The 16720-nt window shown below is 41.7% G+C and overlaps 1 protein-coding gene across 2 annotated transcripts in view; it reads left to right on the forward strand.

Annotated features, from left to right (window-relative positions):
* Nucleotides 1–1041: 1041 nt before the first annotated feature.
* Nucleotides 1042–16720, forward strand: part of EPHA4 (EPH receptor A4) — a 55499-nt gene continuing 39820 nt past the window's right edge. For both annotated transcript variants that reach the window (XM_044288541.1, XM_044288542.1), the window contains exons 1-3: nt 1042–1229; nt 5207–5274; nt 6941–7604. In XM_044288541.1, coding sequence (XP_044144476.1) covers nt 1136–1229; nt 5207–5274; nt 6941–7604 — 826 coding nt within the window. In that variant the 5' untranslated portion in view covers nt 1042–1135. The remainder of the gene's footprint in view (nt 1230–5206; nt 5275–6940; nt 7605–16720) is intronic.

Here is a 16720-nt window from a genome sequence, read left to right on the forward strand (position 1 = left end):
CTATGTACAGTATATATGTGATATGTCCTGTTATCCTCCGTCTATGTACAGTATATATGTGATATGTCCCGTTATCCTCCGTCTATGTACAGTATATATTATATATATGATATGTCCCGCTATCCTCCGTCTATGTACAGTATATATGTGATACGTCCTGTTATCCTCCGTCTATGTACAGTATATATGTGATATGTCCCGTTATCCTCCGTCTATGTACAGTATATATATGATATGTCCCGTTATCCTCCGTCTATGTACAGTATATATGTGATACGTCCTGTTATCCTCTGTCTATGTACAGTATATATATGATATGTCCCGTTATCCTCCGTCTATGTACAGTATATATGTGATACGTCCCGTTATCCTCCGTCTATGTACAGTATATATGTGATACGTCCTGTTATCCTCCGTCTATGTACAGTATATATGTGATATGTCCCGTTATCCTCCGTCTATGTACAGTATATATTATATATATGATATGTCCCGCTATCCTCCGTCTATGTACAGTATATATGTGATATGTCCCGTTATCCTCCGTCTATGTACAGTATATATATGATATGTCCCGTTATCCTCCGTCTATGTACAGTATATATGTGATACGTCCTGTTATCCTCCGTCTATGTACAGTATATATATGATATGTCCCGTTATCCTCCGTCTATGTACAGTATATATGTGATACGTCCCGTTATCCTCCGTCTATGTACAGTATATATGTGATACGTCCTGTTATCCTCCGTCTATGTACAGTATATATGTGATATGTCCCGTTATCCTCCGTCTATGTACAGTATATATGTGATACGTCCCGTTATCCTCTCTAGTCTCTCCTCGTCCCTCTCAGTCTGGAAATGACGGGCCAGTCCAGGTAAAAGGGGAGTGGCTTTGTCTAACCTCACCCCCCCTTTTCCCGCCCCTATGCCTGTGATTGGCTGAAAGAAGGTTGAGTGAAGGGAGAGCCATGAGGCCCCGCCCCCCTGGCAATGTCTTGCAGCCGCACTAAAACTTGAAGCATTTATTCCACTGGGATCCTGCGGGGAAGTAGAGCGGGCACAGAGTGTGCAGTCCCCATCATCCTCATCACCCTCATCATCCCCCTCCGTCCACAGCTTCGGCAGCCACCATGGCTGGGATTATTCTACACTGCATCTTGTCTTCTCTGCTCTTTGGCTTCAGTTGTGCAGTTACGGGATCTAGGATCTATCCGGCCAGTGAAGGTAAGACTGGGATCCCTGCCGATCACTTCTGCTGCTCCGCGGATCAGGGCTCTGGAATGATGGTGACCCTACTATCTGACAAAAGTGGATTTATGGAGATCTACTGGATCCAACTTCCGCGGAAGTTTCCTGCTGGATCGGGCCGGGACAAAGTTTCACTGGATGGAATTGGAGCTGGATGTCGTGGTGACCTGGATCTTCTGCCGGGGTCCTGCACCCCCTGCAACTGCCCTGACAGCTCTGCATCGTGTACATGACTAGGCTGTGTATGAGGACTGCTCCATGTATATGCGGAATATGTACTAGAGGGATAGGCTGCACAGTGTATATACGGATTATATACTAGATGGATAGGCTGCACAGTGTATATACGGATTATATACTAGATGGATAGGCTGCACAGTGTATATACGGATTATATACTAGATGGATAGGCTGCACAGTGTATATACGGATTATATATTAGATGGACAGGCTGCACAGTGTATATACGGATTATATATTAGATGGATAGGCTGCACAGTGTATATACGGATTATATACTAGATGGATAGGCTGCACAGTGTATATACGGATTATATACTAGATGGATAGGCTGCACAGTGTATATACGGATTATATACTAGATGGATAGGCTGCACAGTGTATATACGGAATATATACTAGATGGATAGGCTGCACAGTGTATATACGGATTATATACTAGATGGATAGGCTGCACAGTGTATATACGGATTATATATTAGATGGATAGGCTGCACAGTGTATATACGGATTATATATTAGATGGATAGGCTGCACAGTGTATATACGGATTATATACTAGATGGATAGGCTGCACAGTGTATATACGGATTATATACTAGATGGATAGGCTGCACAGTGTATATACGGATTATATATTAGATGGATAGGCTGCACAGTGCTTATACGGATTACATACTAGATGGATAGGCTGCACAGTGTATATACGGATTATATACTAGATGGATAGGCTGCACAGTGTATATATGGATTATATACTAGATGGATAGGCTGAACAGTGTATATACGGATTATATATTTGATGGATAGGCTGCACAGTGTATATACGGATTATATACTAGATGGATAGGCTGCACAGTGTATATACGGATTATATATTAGATGGATAGGCTGCACAGTGCTTATACGGATTACATACTAGATGGATAGGCTGCACAGTGTATATACGGATTATATACTAGATGGATAGGCTGCACAGTGTATATACGGATTATGTACTAGATGGATAGGCTGCACAGTGTATATGCGGATTATATATTAGATGGATAGGCTGCACAGTGTATATGCAGATTATATATTAGATGGATAGGCTGCACAGTGTATATACGGATTATATATTAGATGGATAGGCTGTGCAGTGTATATGCAGATTATATATTAGATGGATAGGCTGCACAGTGTATATACGGATTATATATTAGATGGATAGGCTGCACAGTGTATATACGGATTATATATTAGATGGATAGGTTGCACGGTGTATATGCGGATTATATATTAGATGGATAGGTTGCACGGTGTATATGCGGATTATATATTAGATTGATAGGTTGCTCCATGTATATACGGATTATATATTAGATTGATAGGTTGCACGGTGTATATGCGGATTATATATTAGATTGATAGGTTGCACAGTGTATATACGGATTATATATTTGATGGATAGGCTGCTCCATGTATATACGGATTATATATATTAGATGGATAGGCTGCACAGTGTATATACGGATTATGTACTAGAGGGATAGGCTGCACAGTGTATATATGGATTATATATTAGATGGATAGGTTGCACGGTGTATATGCGGATTATATATTAGATTGATAGGTTGCACGGTGTATATGCGGATTATATATTAGATGGATAGGCTGCACTGAATATACATGGATCACTACTTGTATATGTGGATTAGTAGATTCTTAGGATGTCTGCTGTAGATGTATATGTGAATTCTTAGATCACTAGCAGGTATAGTCTGAGAATTCATTATGTACATGTGGATATTATAGTCAGTATATGGGAAACAGTATTATTATAGGTATGAGATGTATCCAGAACCCTTTAATAGAGTGCCTATGAACTGTACAGGAGTGTGCCTGTGTGTGATATCAGATGTATATAAGGCTAGATGACTAGCCTGTATTATATAATATGGGTTATTGGATGTGGGTCAGTAGATGATTATATGGCTATATGATGTGTATGTAGAATACTAGAATGTATGATGTATACACTGATTACTAGAATATTAGGATGGATTATGACTATATGGATTACTAGATTATTGGGATCCTGTGTGTATGGATTACTAGATGGGGTAGGATGGGTGATGTGTATATAGATTATTAGGATGATGATGGGTGATGTGTATATGGATTATTAGGATGGGTGATGGGTATGTGCAGTGTTAGGATGTATATATGTATGACCAGGCGATGTGCATGTAGAACACAATGTGTATATGCTGATGTAGAAGACGTGTAGAGCTGTGTGCACACTGCGGGGCTGCGATACCGGGCACTGCTCACCTGCTACCAGTGTGACTGCAGTCAGTGTGCCCGCAGCGAGTCCTCCAGTCTCCGGCTAAAACCTGTTAGTAAATCCCAGACCCCTGCCCTGTCTACGGAGTGTATGTCAGGAAGTATAGCTTAGGAACTGGGGTGTATCTGAGGGCTAATAGCTTTGTATTGGAGTGTATCTGGGGTATACAGGTATGTACTGGAGTGTATCTAGGGGTATACAGGTATGTACTGGAGTGTATCTAGGGGTATACAGGTATGTACTGGAGTGTATCTAGGGGTATACCGGTATGTACTGGAGTGTATCTAGGGGTATACCGGTATGTACTGGAGCTATATGTATAGGGGTGTTTAATTAGAAGTGATTGTGCATTACTTTTTATACTATAGTATATATATATATACACACACACATATAGACAGATGCTGCTATGGACTATGTAAGGGTATAAGTGACTGATGCATCTGTGGAAGATCTGAAACGCGTCTCTCTGTCTATACCAGATTAGATGTTTCCACTTGAGTATATATCTGCAGTGTATGGGATTTATTGAAGGACTGAGTGCTGCCACATCGTACAGCTTTTATATAGTGTGTGCCTTTTGTAAGATGCAGAGCTTTGTGCCCATGGTTAACTTGGCAGCCATAAAGTTGCGCTGGGGGGCGGGGGGGGGCTGTGTGAATGCCGGTCACGTCTGCCTTTCTTCTTCCCCTTCTTCCCTCTTTTTGAATAAAATGAGACCCTTTGTTCCCTTTGTATCTCCCATCTACCTTATAAGAATCTAGATGGCTGTAGATCTCAGGACTGCAGAGTGAGTGGCGGATCTGGGGAGATGTGCTTGAGAATAAAGACACTGAAATTTGGTATAAATTTTGGAAAAATGCTGGAAAATGATTGTCGAGGAGTCACATTTCTGCCCATCAGATGACTTCTGTGTTTAATATATATATATATATATATATATATACCATACTGATGAAGAACTGATTATATGGTTATATGTATATAAAATAATACAGGAATTGTATGTGTTGTTTTAGGATACTGTATTACAGTTTACTGCAGGATTCTTCTGAACTCATGTCTCATACGTGTTCCATGGATCCCACCAGGGATTTGTTAATCAAGGACCTTCTTGTTGGTTTGCATCTGTATATATAGATTTATGTATCCGGCGTAGCATATGTTTATAGCAGGGCATACTGGTATATGAAATAAGAATTATTGCACCATTGCAGTTCTATGCCATGTTCCAAGATGGAGCTTCTAGACCATTGTTATATCCCAGCATGGAGGTCATAGACATAATCCGTTCTACCTAGTATCCCAAGATGGAGATCCTAGACTATTATGATTCATTCTTTACTGTACATGTCGCTCACAAGTATCCACGCTCTTCTCTTTTCAGTTACCCTCTTGGATTCCAGGTCTGTACAGGGAGAACTTGGCTGGATAGCTAGTCCTTTAGAAGGAGGGGTAAGTTCTTGATTCTGTAAGGTAATGGGATGATTGACCCTTTATGTGATTCACAGAGGCTCATTTTGGGCTGATTATACAGAGTGGCCTATTACCTTTGCAATCTGCTGTATCAATTACCTTTTTTCTGGGCCTGAAACCTTATATTTTAGGGGGTATCACTGACAAATTATGGTTTTTTTTTTCTTCTCTTTTTATTTTGCATTATCTAAGATGGCATTAGATCACTTACCAACAATTGGAAACATGATCTAGTTATCAGGGGTTAAGAATTTCCATACTATCACAGGGCATTGAACGGCATATGATGTTTGCAGTGTGATTAGTAAGGTTACTATTATACTTTCTAATATTTTGGTTGACAATGGGACACCCAACAATGCCTCCACAGATTGTGAACTTCATTTCTTACACCCGTTAGTACTTACATTATACAGACAAGCTCTGAATGTGAAATAGGTCCATTTACAAATGATGCCTACATCAAGGGAGAGAAGTCCAATGAATGTGAGGCAACAAACAGAAAGTCCCCATATCTGACCTGCTCTACCTGATTCTGCGCACATCTCTAGTTGACGTAATGGTCGGAGCAGAGGATCCAGGATGAACGACAGGCAGCTGGCATCGCACCCAGCTCATATTTGCTTCTTGATTGTTGCAGTAGGCAGCGTGCTTCACATTTCTGTAGCCCATGGGGCCTTTGTTCACAGACAGTCTGTCCCTTCCCAACACAAGCCATGAACGGGGAATATTGGGGACACTAAATCACATATGTTTAGAAGTTTGGTGCCATCCATCCGATGAGTGTTCAGTATGACCTTGAGGAACATCATAATTTTTCTCCTGAGGCTTCTAACAATGAAAGGGGTAATTCCGCAGAATGAAGATCCATAGTCAAACATAACGTTCCTCCATGGCCCAATGATGGCAATGGCTTGACTTTTCTTGCTCCATATTAGTAAATTATCCAATATTGGATTGTCTACATTACGTTCTAAACCTGTTTTAGGTTCATTTTTCAGCCTGTACACCAGTTACAGACATATATTCTTGACTGTAACCCATAACTTGACATAATATGAATGTCTTGCGTTATTGGTAATATCCAGACTGTCAGGTCTACATCAGTAGTTAAGTGATGCTGATTTCAGTTGCCACTCTCCTGTCTCCCTGTGGATATGACAATTTCCTCCAAACCTCGCATACGTACGCAGGTTATTTTTATACTGCTAGTGAAAAATTTAATAGTACATGGACAGCCAGAAATCCTCAGTAGGAAGCATTTGTTCTTTCACACTATCCAGATTCTACCGTAAAGAAATAAATAATATGTAAGAGTTTTTTAACGTAGAATATATTTCGATTACCGGCGTGGCTGTTGATTGATGACAGAGGCTGATTTTCCATAGGAATTATTGAGACAATGTACTAGTCCATTGATATTTCTGCTGAAGAACATAGGGTTAATTTTTGGATACCAAGCTTGTTTTGTTCATTGATATTCAATATATTAGTTCATTTTGGAACCCACATGCAATGCATTCTCAATGTCCAACAGGAGGCACTAGAAAAAGAGACCTAGTGGTTCAAGTACAATCTTTTATTATGCTTATGATTAAATTTTTTTTTTTGAAAATCGAGTTTCTAATTATTAATTTTATTGCAGTGGGAAGAGGTTAGCATTATGGATGAGAAGAACACGCCGATCAGAACATATCAAGTCTGCAATGTCATGGAGTCAAGCCAGAACAACTGGTTAAGGACTGACTGGATCCCACGTAGTGGGGCACAACGAGTGTATGTTGAGATTAAGTTCACTTTACGGGACTGTAACAGCTTGCCTGGAGTGATGGGCACCTGCAAAGAGACCTTCAATTTGTACTACTATGAATCCAACAATGACAAGGAACGTTATATCCGTGAAACACAATATGTTAAAATTGACACAATTGCAGCCGACGAGAGCTTCACTCAGGTGGACATTGGAGACAGAATTATGAAACTGAACACGGAGGTCAGAGATGTCGGTCCACTTAGCATGGAGGGCTTCTACCTGGCTTTTCAGGATGTGGGAGCATGCATTGCTCTTGTGTCAGTACGTGTTTTCTACAAGAAGTGTCCATTGACTGTGAGAAACCTGGCCCAATTCCCTGACACCATTACTGGGTCTGATACCTCTTCGTTGGTGGAAGTTCGAGGTTCCTGTGTCAATAACTCAGAAGAGAAAGAAGTGCCCAAGATGTATTGTGGAGCTGATGGAGAGTGGCTGGTCCCTATTGGGAACTGCCTATGTAATGCCGGATATGAAGAGCGCAATGGAGGGTGTCAAGGTAAGGAACCCTACTGTATGTTTCCATCTGGTGTTAAATTGTGTAATTGAATGTGACATAAGATGAATAGAAACAAGCCAATAGTTGGCAGATCCCCTGGGATGGCTGTTGACAGAAGGGTTGTGCTCACAAGGCCAAGAGGTCCAGGTGGCAAGGGCTGGCACGGAAGGTAGAATGAACACATGGCATGGCAGAAGGCAGGGAGACATATTCGAGGACTGGCTGAGTACATATGACTATGAATTAACCATTGTCCTATCCAAAACATACTTAAATAGGCAGGATAAGTTAAATTCCAACCAACATTACCTTCTATACAATTAAAATGACTCACTCAGGTTTCTATAGGAATGATTCTAATTTTTTAATGTAATTTCATGGGTAAGAAGAATTGTGTATAGCAAATGTCACCTGTGCATAAATATTGTGTTGGGAATACATGTTAAGGAACCGTCTCCTGGTCAAAGTATGTGCTTCTTGACCTCAAGACACGAGTAGAGTCGAGAGGCTCTTACAAAAGGACAGATTTTTGACATTTAATATTTCAATTGTCCAAGAGAGCCAGCTATTGTCTCATTGCTTATTCTGTTCAGGTGGAGGCCTTGTGTGTGTAGCTCATCGGTTGGTACTGGATAGAATAGTGTGTGGTGTTAGCTTATTTGATGATATAAAAAAATGTATACTTGACAAAGGAATAATTCTTTCTTTTGACGAATACCTTGGCCTGCAAGTGGAATAGGGTTTTCTAAGAAGCAACAGGTTGCCCATGATCCATTTAATTGAAAGAACTGTGAACTGCTTTTAAGTCTTGCCTCCCTTTTGTGGCCCAGCTTGCCATAATCCAAGCAAAGGTCCTTAAGCAAATTACTTAGGGTTCAGTTCTCTTGTAAAGCATTTATGGCACCAGTCTTAAATTGATCCATGCCTCAAATCCTTTGTCAGAGGATGTTGTGTGGAAATCTCTGATTAAGAGAAGATCATTAGAAGGCCGAATAGAAGAATATAAGTGCGCCTACATTGCTCACAGATGTATATTATAGATGTGCATAGATACATTCCTTGTACTCACTACTAATTTATGTATCTCATTTTGTGTGGCCTTATGGCTTGAGCTTTGCTGGCAAAACTTTGTTTGATGGCCGTAGCATCTGGCATGCTGGACAGCATTTGGCTGGCTTTGTATTATGTCCTTGCTAACTTTACTCTCTTCGAGATGTCAGGGCACTGTGCCTGATATTAAATTATCTGCATGCATTCAGTCTCTTGGGATTTCCCACTTCAATGTCCACTTTGGCCATAGATCTCATACAGATGAAAGCTATGGGCGTAAATATGGAGAAAATGAATTGTCCTAGTGAGAGGATAAGCAAGATACACCAGCCTACAGGTTGTGACCCCTGCTAGCAGGTTGTTCCTTCACTGTCCATAGGAGGTTGGACACAAGCAGACTGAAAACAAGAAGGAGGTCCAGAGGTCATTTAATCCTTCATCAATCTTCTTCTTGTCATTCCCTGGTCACAGGCAAAGATTGATTAAGATCTTCAGTTTGACAAAGGCCTGTGGACAAGGGTCAGACCTAGAGAATCTCAAACCTGAAGACCTTTGAAAGTTACTTCATTGGTTTAAGGGCATCAGCAACACACTGATCTTGGGTCAAGTAGTCATATACAAGCTCTTGTCTACGATTACCTGATTAGAAAGATATAATTTTCTTCTGCGGTTGGCCTGAGGCTATTCATTTCTAAAATGTAAAAGTCCTTGTAAAATATATCTTGATATCTGGTCATTGGTGATCTTATCAGTGATGTTTAGTGAAAGCAATGACACATTATGCACTATCAAGGATTGCAGTGCACAGAGATAAGCTGTGCCACATAATGAAGGCACTTATCCGGTATCTAGGAGAATATATGCCCATTTTAATGAGCGGTTGGAACATTATGCAGTAGGAACATCAGTAACAAACTGAATCCATTTCAATGGAGCAGCAGGTGAATGATACTTTGCAAACAACAATTTGCCTAACTGCATGTTGATATCATGAATATTCATGAGTATCATCTCCCATACCAAATTCTGTCTAGGAAACCATTCTGTGTGTATCTTCTTTGCTTTTTGCGTCTTCTGCCCTAATGAATGGAGATTGTCAGCTGTCTGTGGAGCTTCTCTCATTCTTCTTTTGCATGGCATGCTTTTCCATTCACATATTGTATATGAGTCTTTGTACATATCTCTCATGGCTTTGTCCACCAAGGAGATAAACCTATTTTTACTAGGATTGGGGCCCAAACCTTCTACTTATTATAGTCAAATGCAAATAGATGCCATTCACAAGTCCAGAAGGGGGTAGCATTTGGAGGCAAAAGTTTGTCTCTGCTCTTTTTAAATCAGTCTCTAACCCACCTCTTGAGATTTTTTTTCGGGGGTCAATAATAGCCTCTCCCCAGTGTCCCCTCTTTATGTTTAGTTTTATAAAACAGCAGGCCATTGGTACGGGAGATTTTCTGTTGGAAAGAGGGAGGTTTGTGGGGGTTTGCATTTATTCTCTTTTTAATAGGGGGGCGAACCACAGGATAAACAGTAATTAGGACACCAAACAGGCTCGCTGAGCCGATATAAGATTTTTTTTTTATTCCTATCAGCATGAAGTCCTAGCAGTTTGTTAGTAGAAACTTGGACAGAAAGCGGGTTATTTCCATGGAGCCATAGCTGGATTCTAAGTTCAGCGTTGTTTCATATTGAAGATTTGGCCTGGACACGGGATAGAGAAAAGTGTAACCTTTATATTTCATGCTCCTAGCTCAGTGAACCCTAATATTTGCATGTGTGCAGTTTATAGTAGCAAAATGATGTCATCAAACTAACTCCGTGTAGTACAGCACTACCCCATTGAGGTTATGAAGGCATCATTAATGGTAGAAGAAGTGCCTTGACTTTATATTTTAGATTTCAAGTCTACAGTGACAGGATTGGGATTGCTACCTCTGCTGAAAGACATTGTCACTATGTATTGATATATACACCATATACCAAGTATACAAATTAAGGCAATATAAGGGATATGCCATCAATTTAAACCCTTATCGGCTTATCTGGAGGACTTTCTTCCTCTTCTGTGAGTGGACAGGAGCTCATCAAGGAAGCATTGCAATTAGCTCTTTCTAACACCTTCCTCTTCTAAATAGAAACTAGTCTCCCATATATAGCCCATCGTTGTCTGTGTTACCCCCATATGTTCCTTCCCCACCATCTAGACAGATATATAGCAATATATTTCTATGAATTTCGAAGAGGTGTCTGGACTGCTCTACCCGCTTCTCTATGAACCACTTTGCTGGTACTGAGGGGAGCAGAAGAAGGTGGACAAGAAGGATAGGCAAGCAGGGGGGCGCTTCCAGAGAGGAAAATGCAATGTACATAAAAAGTCATAATAATAATATTTTTATTACATCTATATTGCAATGGAATGTCATTTCAAATGTCCCATTCATTGCATGGTGGTACTTTTCGCGGGATAACCCCTTTAATAGGTTGTAGCCAAAGTCAATAGACGTATGAATAGTCCTAGTTGTGATTTTTCAGCAACGTACTTTGCTATAGCAGTGACCCTCATCCGCAAGTCCCTAAAGAAACCCCTCAAGCTTGTGCCAAAAGAAAAAGCAAATTATCTTCCACAATTGTATTAGCGGGTGGTGCTGCTAACAAAATGAATTTTCCAACATATTTTCCTGTCGAAGGGAAAACCGAGATCAATGTTGCTCTCCAGGAATTATGAGGGGTGAGTTATATTACCAGCTTTCAGCAGTCTTGCTTTGTGGCTGTTTTAGAAGGGATTTTCCAGTGTCCCATGGGTACGCCAAGCCCAGTCCACCCCTCCTTATGCAGCTTGTTTCCCGGTCAAGTTTACTTTGTGCCTGAGCAGCACTGGAGTAAAGAAAAAAAAATACCAGACTTCATCTACTATTGAGAGTCCGTCTCCTTTTTGGAGTGTGCCAGCAACGGACCAAAACAAGAGCGGGACCATTGCAAATAAATTAGCATGTCAATGCTTTCATTGAATCAATACTCTTTCTGTTTTCCAGTGCCTCTTTTTTTTTAATTGCCCCCATCTGCTTTATGTTTTTGGCGCTCGCCTTTCTCTACTGTGCCACCTTCACCCTCAGTGCAAATTTCTGGCATTGGATATGGGAAGAAATGGTCCAGAAGATCCGTCTGTGCTTGGAAAAGAGGATATCAGTTTATAATAATTCTTCTTGTCTCCTAAGTACCAGAGGCCTAGACAGTAGTAGTAACGCGAGGACAATGTCCAATAAGTGTTATTAATCCTTCTGGAAAGGTTTTCGGTTTATCTTGACTTTGCTGCCCAGTAAATCTCCATTTAGATGTTGGAAGGTTAAATGGCATGTCTAGCCAGAACCCCAAAAACTGCAGCTTTCGGTCTTTTTTTTTAGAATGTAAAGCTGTAAAAACACATCCACATATCCCCCCCCCCCCCATGATTCAGCCCTGTGCATTCCATGTTTGTTGTCCCTGTCCCATAGGTAATAACTGGGTTGTGGTCAGGAGTCATACTTGTTTATTCCCATACAATACATGAAGTGTCCGGTGATTCACAGCCCTGAATCCTGGGTGGAGGGTGCAGCCCAGTCAGATGGGTGGGTCAGGGCTGCGGCACCTTTGACGCTGGACTCAGCTCTTTATGTTTTGTAGAACGTGCATGTTCTGGGAATGTTCTCACCCTGCATGCTAAGTACATGGGCCGGAGGAAAACAAAAACCACTTCCTTCCTCTCTATTTGTCTGACTCTTCCGATTACTGCTACCTGCTGATAAGAGCTCCTTGCTATTTTCACGGGAGTACAAAGAATTTATTAATATCTGCGAACTGAAGAACGTATTATTATCAGTAGACATTGAACAAAACAAACAGGATTTGCATATTAAAAATTGTTTCAGTGTCTCTATCATGTGTATTACTATACATAATTATATAGCTATGATAGTATATAATACAATGTATGATATATATTATCTATCTATCTATCTATCTATTATTTGTATCTATCTACCGTATTTATCTATCTCATATCTATCAATTTATCTATCTATCTATCTATCTATCTATCTATCTATCTATCCGTCTATCTCATTTGTATCTCTCTATTATTTGTATCTATCTATCTATCTATCTATCTATCTATCTATCTATCCATCTATCTCATATGTATCTATCTATTATTTCTATCTATCATTATGCAATAATGCTAAAATCTCCAGTTGTACATGTGCTGTACATGTAGCATACTGGTACTGTACACATGTAGCATACTGGTGCTGTACATGTAGCATACTGGTGCTGTACCTGTAGCATACTGGTGCTGTACCTGTAGCATACTTGTACTGTACACATGTAGCATACTGGTGCTGTACCTGTAGCATACTGGTGCTGTACCTGTAGCATACTGGTGCTGTACATGTAGCATACTGGTGCTGTACCTGTAGCATACTGGTGCTGTACCTGTAGCATACTGGTGCTGTACCTGTAGCATACTGGTGCTGTACCTGTAGCATACTGGTGCTGTACACCTGTAGCATACTGGTGCTGTACCTGTAGCATACTGGTGCTGTACCTGTAGCATACTGGTGCTGTACCTGTAGCATACTGGTGCTGTACCTGTAGCATACTGGTGCTGTACCTGTAGCATACTGGTGCTGTACCATGTAGCATACTGGTGCTGTACCTGTAGCATACTGGTGCTGTACCTGTAGCATACTGGTGCTGTACATGTAGCATACTGGTGCTGTACACATGTAGCATACTGGTGCTGTACCTGTAGCATACTGGTGCTGTACATGTAGCATACTGGTGCTGTACCTGTAGCATACTGGTGCTGTACCTGTAGCATACTGGTGCTGTACCTGTAGCATACTGGTGCTGTACCTGTAGCATACTGGTGCTGTACATGTAGCATACTGGTGCTGTACCTGTAGCATACTGGTGCTGTACCTGTAGCATACTGGTGCTGTACCTGTAGCATACTGGTGCTGTACCTGTAGCATACTGGTGCTGTACCTGTAGCATACTGGTGCTGTACCTGTAGCATACTGGTGCTGTACCTGTAGCATACTGGTGCTGTACCTGTAGCATACTGGTGCTGTACCTGTAGCATACTGGTGCTGTACCTGTAGCATACTGGTGCTGTACCTGTAGCATACTGGTGCTGTACCTGTAGCATACTGGTGCTGTACCTGTAGCATACTGGTGCTGTACCTGTAGCATACTGGTGCTGTACCTGTAGCATACTGGTGCTGTACCTGTAGCATACTGGTGCTGTACCTGTAGCATACTGGTGCTGTACCTGTAGCATACTGGTGCTGTACCTGTAGCATACTGGTGCTGTACCTGTAGCATACTGGTGCTGTACCTGTAGCATACTGGTGCTGTACCTGTAGCATACTGGTGCTGTACCTGTAGCATACTGGTGCTGTACCTGTAGCATACTGGTGCTGTACCTGTAGCATACTGGTGCTGTACCTGTAGCATACTGGTGCTGTACCTGTAGCATACTGGTGCTGTACCTGTAGCATACTGGTGCTGTACCTGTAGCATACTGGTGCTGTACCTGTAGCATACTACATGCAGTAAACAAAGCTCCTATTTACATTGCAATGTTGTCTGTTTTGTAAATAGAACCCCAGGGCTTTCACGCCCCCAGCTCCCTGCTGTCCGCCCCGCATGGTTGGGGGCAATTAGAAGGACTTCTGTACAGTACACGTTATATGTTACTGTTGACGGCTGAAGCTCTTTCGATAGACAGACACCCTAGACACATTACCCTAAATAGGAAGTCCTTTAGTGATTTATTTCAGTATAGACAGGTGACGTAGTCAGAAATGGGCACAAGCACAGCTCAGAGGATACACATCCAATTGTCACCTTGGATAACAGCCATAAAAGTGTGTACTGAGAAAGGAAGCAGGAGTGAGGGTCGGCACCACCGTCTTGTTTGTGTTGAATATTTGAGCCCTGACGCCCAGATCTCTGGCAATGGCAGCGTGGTGGTAACATACCAGTCATGACTGTGAAATGAGAACAGATGCTAGGTTCAAATTACAAACCCAAAGATAAATATTGGTAGAGACTAGAATCTGATTCTGTATGAAATCTTACCATCAAATGTCCTGGAAACCAGATCTGCTTGTCACATTTGTCATACAAACTGTCCTGGTGTCATTTCTGTGATCCTCCTATAGATTTTGGCCATGTAGATGACTTACGGAATGGGCAAGGTAGCATATAGATAGCATATCAGATACTGGACGCCCCTTGACATGTTTCACCAAACTTAGGCTACTTTCACACTAGCGTTAATATTTTCCGATATTAAGATCCGTCATAGGGTCTCAATACCGGAAGAAAAATGTTTCCATTTTGTCCCCATTCATTGTCAATGCCCGTTGAGCAGATATTGCTGTGAGATCTAGGGAGTAGTGGCATGGCACTGGTGGGTGAGTATTACTCCGTTTTTTTTATTTTTTTTTATACCGTTGTCAACTTTTAGTAAGCAAAAAGTCCAGGGACTGCACAACCCCTTTAATAACAGCTCTCCTCTAAAAGAATAAAAGCTCACTAATGGCACCAATAGGGGGCTATTCTGTAAGTCGGTGTCTGACCCCTTAAAGAGAGCATTAGCTTACCCTAAATAGTTCATTATAGGTGGATCTCTGAAAGCAGTATCCGCACTTTTTGTGAGTTAAAGGGGTTTTCCGGGAGTACAGTATTAATGAGCTGTCCTCACGATAGGTCATCAATGTCAGATTAGTGGGAGTCCGACTCCTGGCACACCCGCCAATCATCTGTTTGAAAGGGTTGGGGGCTCTGGTGAGTGCTGCATCCTCCTTACAGCTTACCAAGCACAGTGCCATACATTGTATAGGGGCTGTGTTTGGTATTGCAGCCCAGGTCCATTCACTTGAATATAACTGAGCTGCAAATAGGTCATGTGATTGATGAATGTGACATCACTGCCCTAACAAGTTGATCGCGGGGATGTCAGGACTAGGACCCCCACTGATCAGATGTTCAATGTCTCCCAAAGTGATTGACCAGTACACAGCAAGGTTGACCAGTACACAATGTAGTTGACCAGTACACAATATGGCTGACCAGTACACAATATGGCTGACCAGTACACAATATGGTTGACCAGTACACAGCATGGTTGACCAGTACACATGCACAATATGGTTGACCAGTACACAATATGACTGACCAGTACACAATGTAGTTACACAGTACACAATGCAGTTGACCAGTATACAATGTAGTTGACCAGTACACAATGCGGTTGACCAGTACACAATGCGGTTGACCAGTACACAATGCGGTTGACCAGTACACAATGCGGTTGACCAGTACACAATGCGGTTGACCAGTACACAATGCGGTTGACCAGTACACAATGCGGTTGACCAGTTCACAATATGACTGACCAGTTCACAATGTAGTTATGCAGTACACAATGCAGTTGACCAGTACCAGTACACAATGCGGTTGACCAGTACACAATGCGGTTGACCAGTTCACAATATGACTGACCAGTACGCAATGTAGTTACGCAGTACACAATGCAGTTGACCAGTACACAATGCGGTTGACCAGTACACAATGCAGTTGACCAGTACACAATGCGGTTGACCAATACACAATGCGGTTGACCAGTACGCAATGCAGTTTACTCAAAGAGAGCTTATATACAGTCTGATGTTTAGCTTCTTCCAGGAGCCTCATAACCTTGTGATACGGCATCTGTTACCTATGATTGGTATTGGTTCTTTTGCGTCCTTGGGGACATTGCAGCATTAAATCCTCCCAGGGTTACCTGCCCCCTTGTAACATGCTTGAGAAACTGCTGGTTCATTATCTGCCTGGCTGTGCAAAGGTTGATTTATAAAGCAGCCAGCACTGAGGGGACACGACGCTCATTAATAACTCCGGGAATTGAGGGATAACATCTCCTGCCAGCCCTCTGTGCAGAAGAGGAGCTTCCAAGGCTTCTGGAATTCACCTGTGTGTTGTCCTGGCGTTTTGCCCAATTTCGCGACGAGGAAATTCCT

The sequence above is a fragment of the Bufo gargarizans genome, chromosome 4 (genome assembly GCF_014858855.1).
Source record: "Bufo gargarizans isolate SCDJY-AF-19 chromosome 4, ASM1485885v1, whole genome shotgun sequence".
Lineage (NCBI taxonomy): Eukaryota > Metazoa > Chordata > Amphibia > Anura > Bufonidae > Bufo > Bufo gargarizans.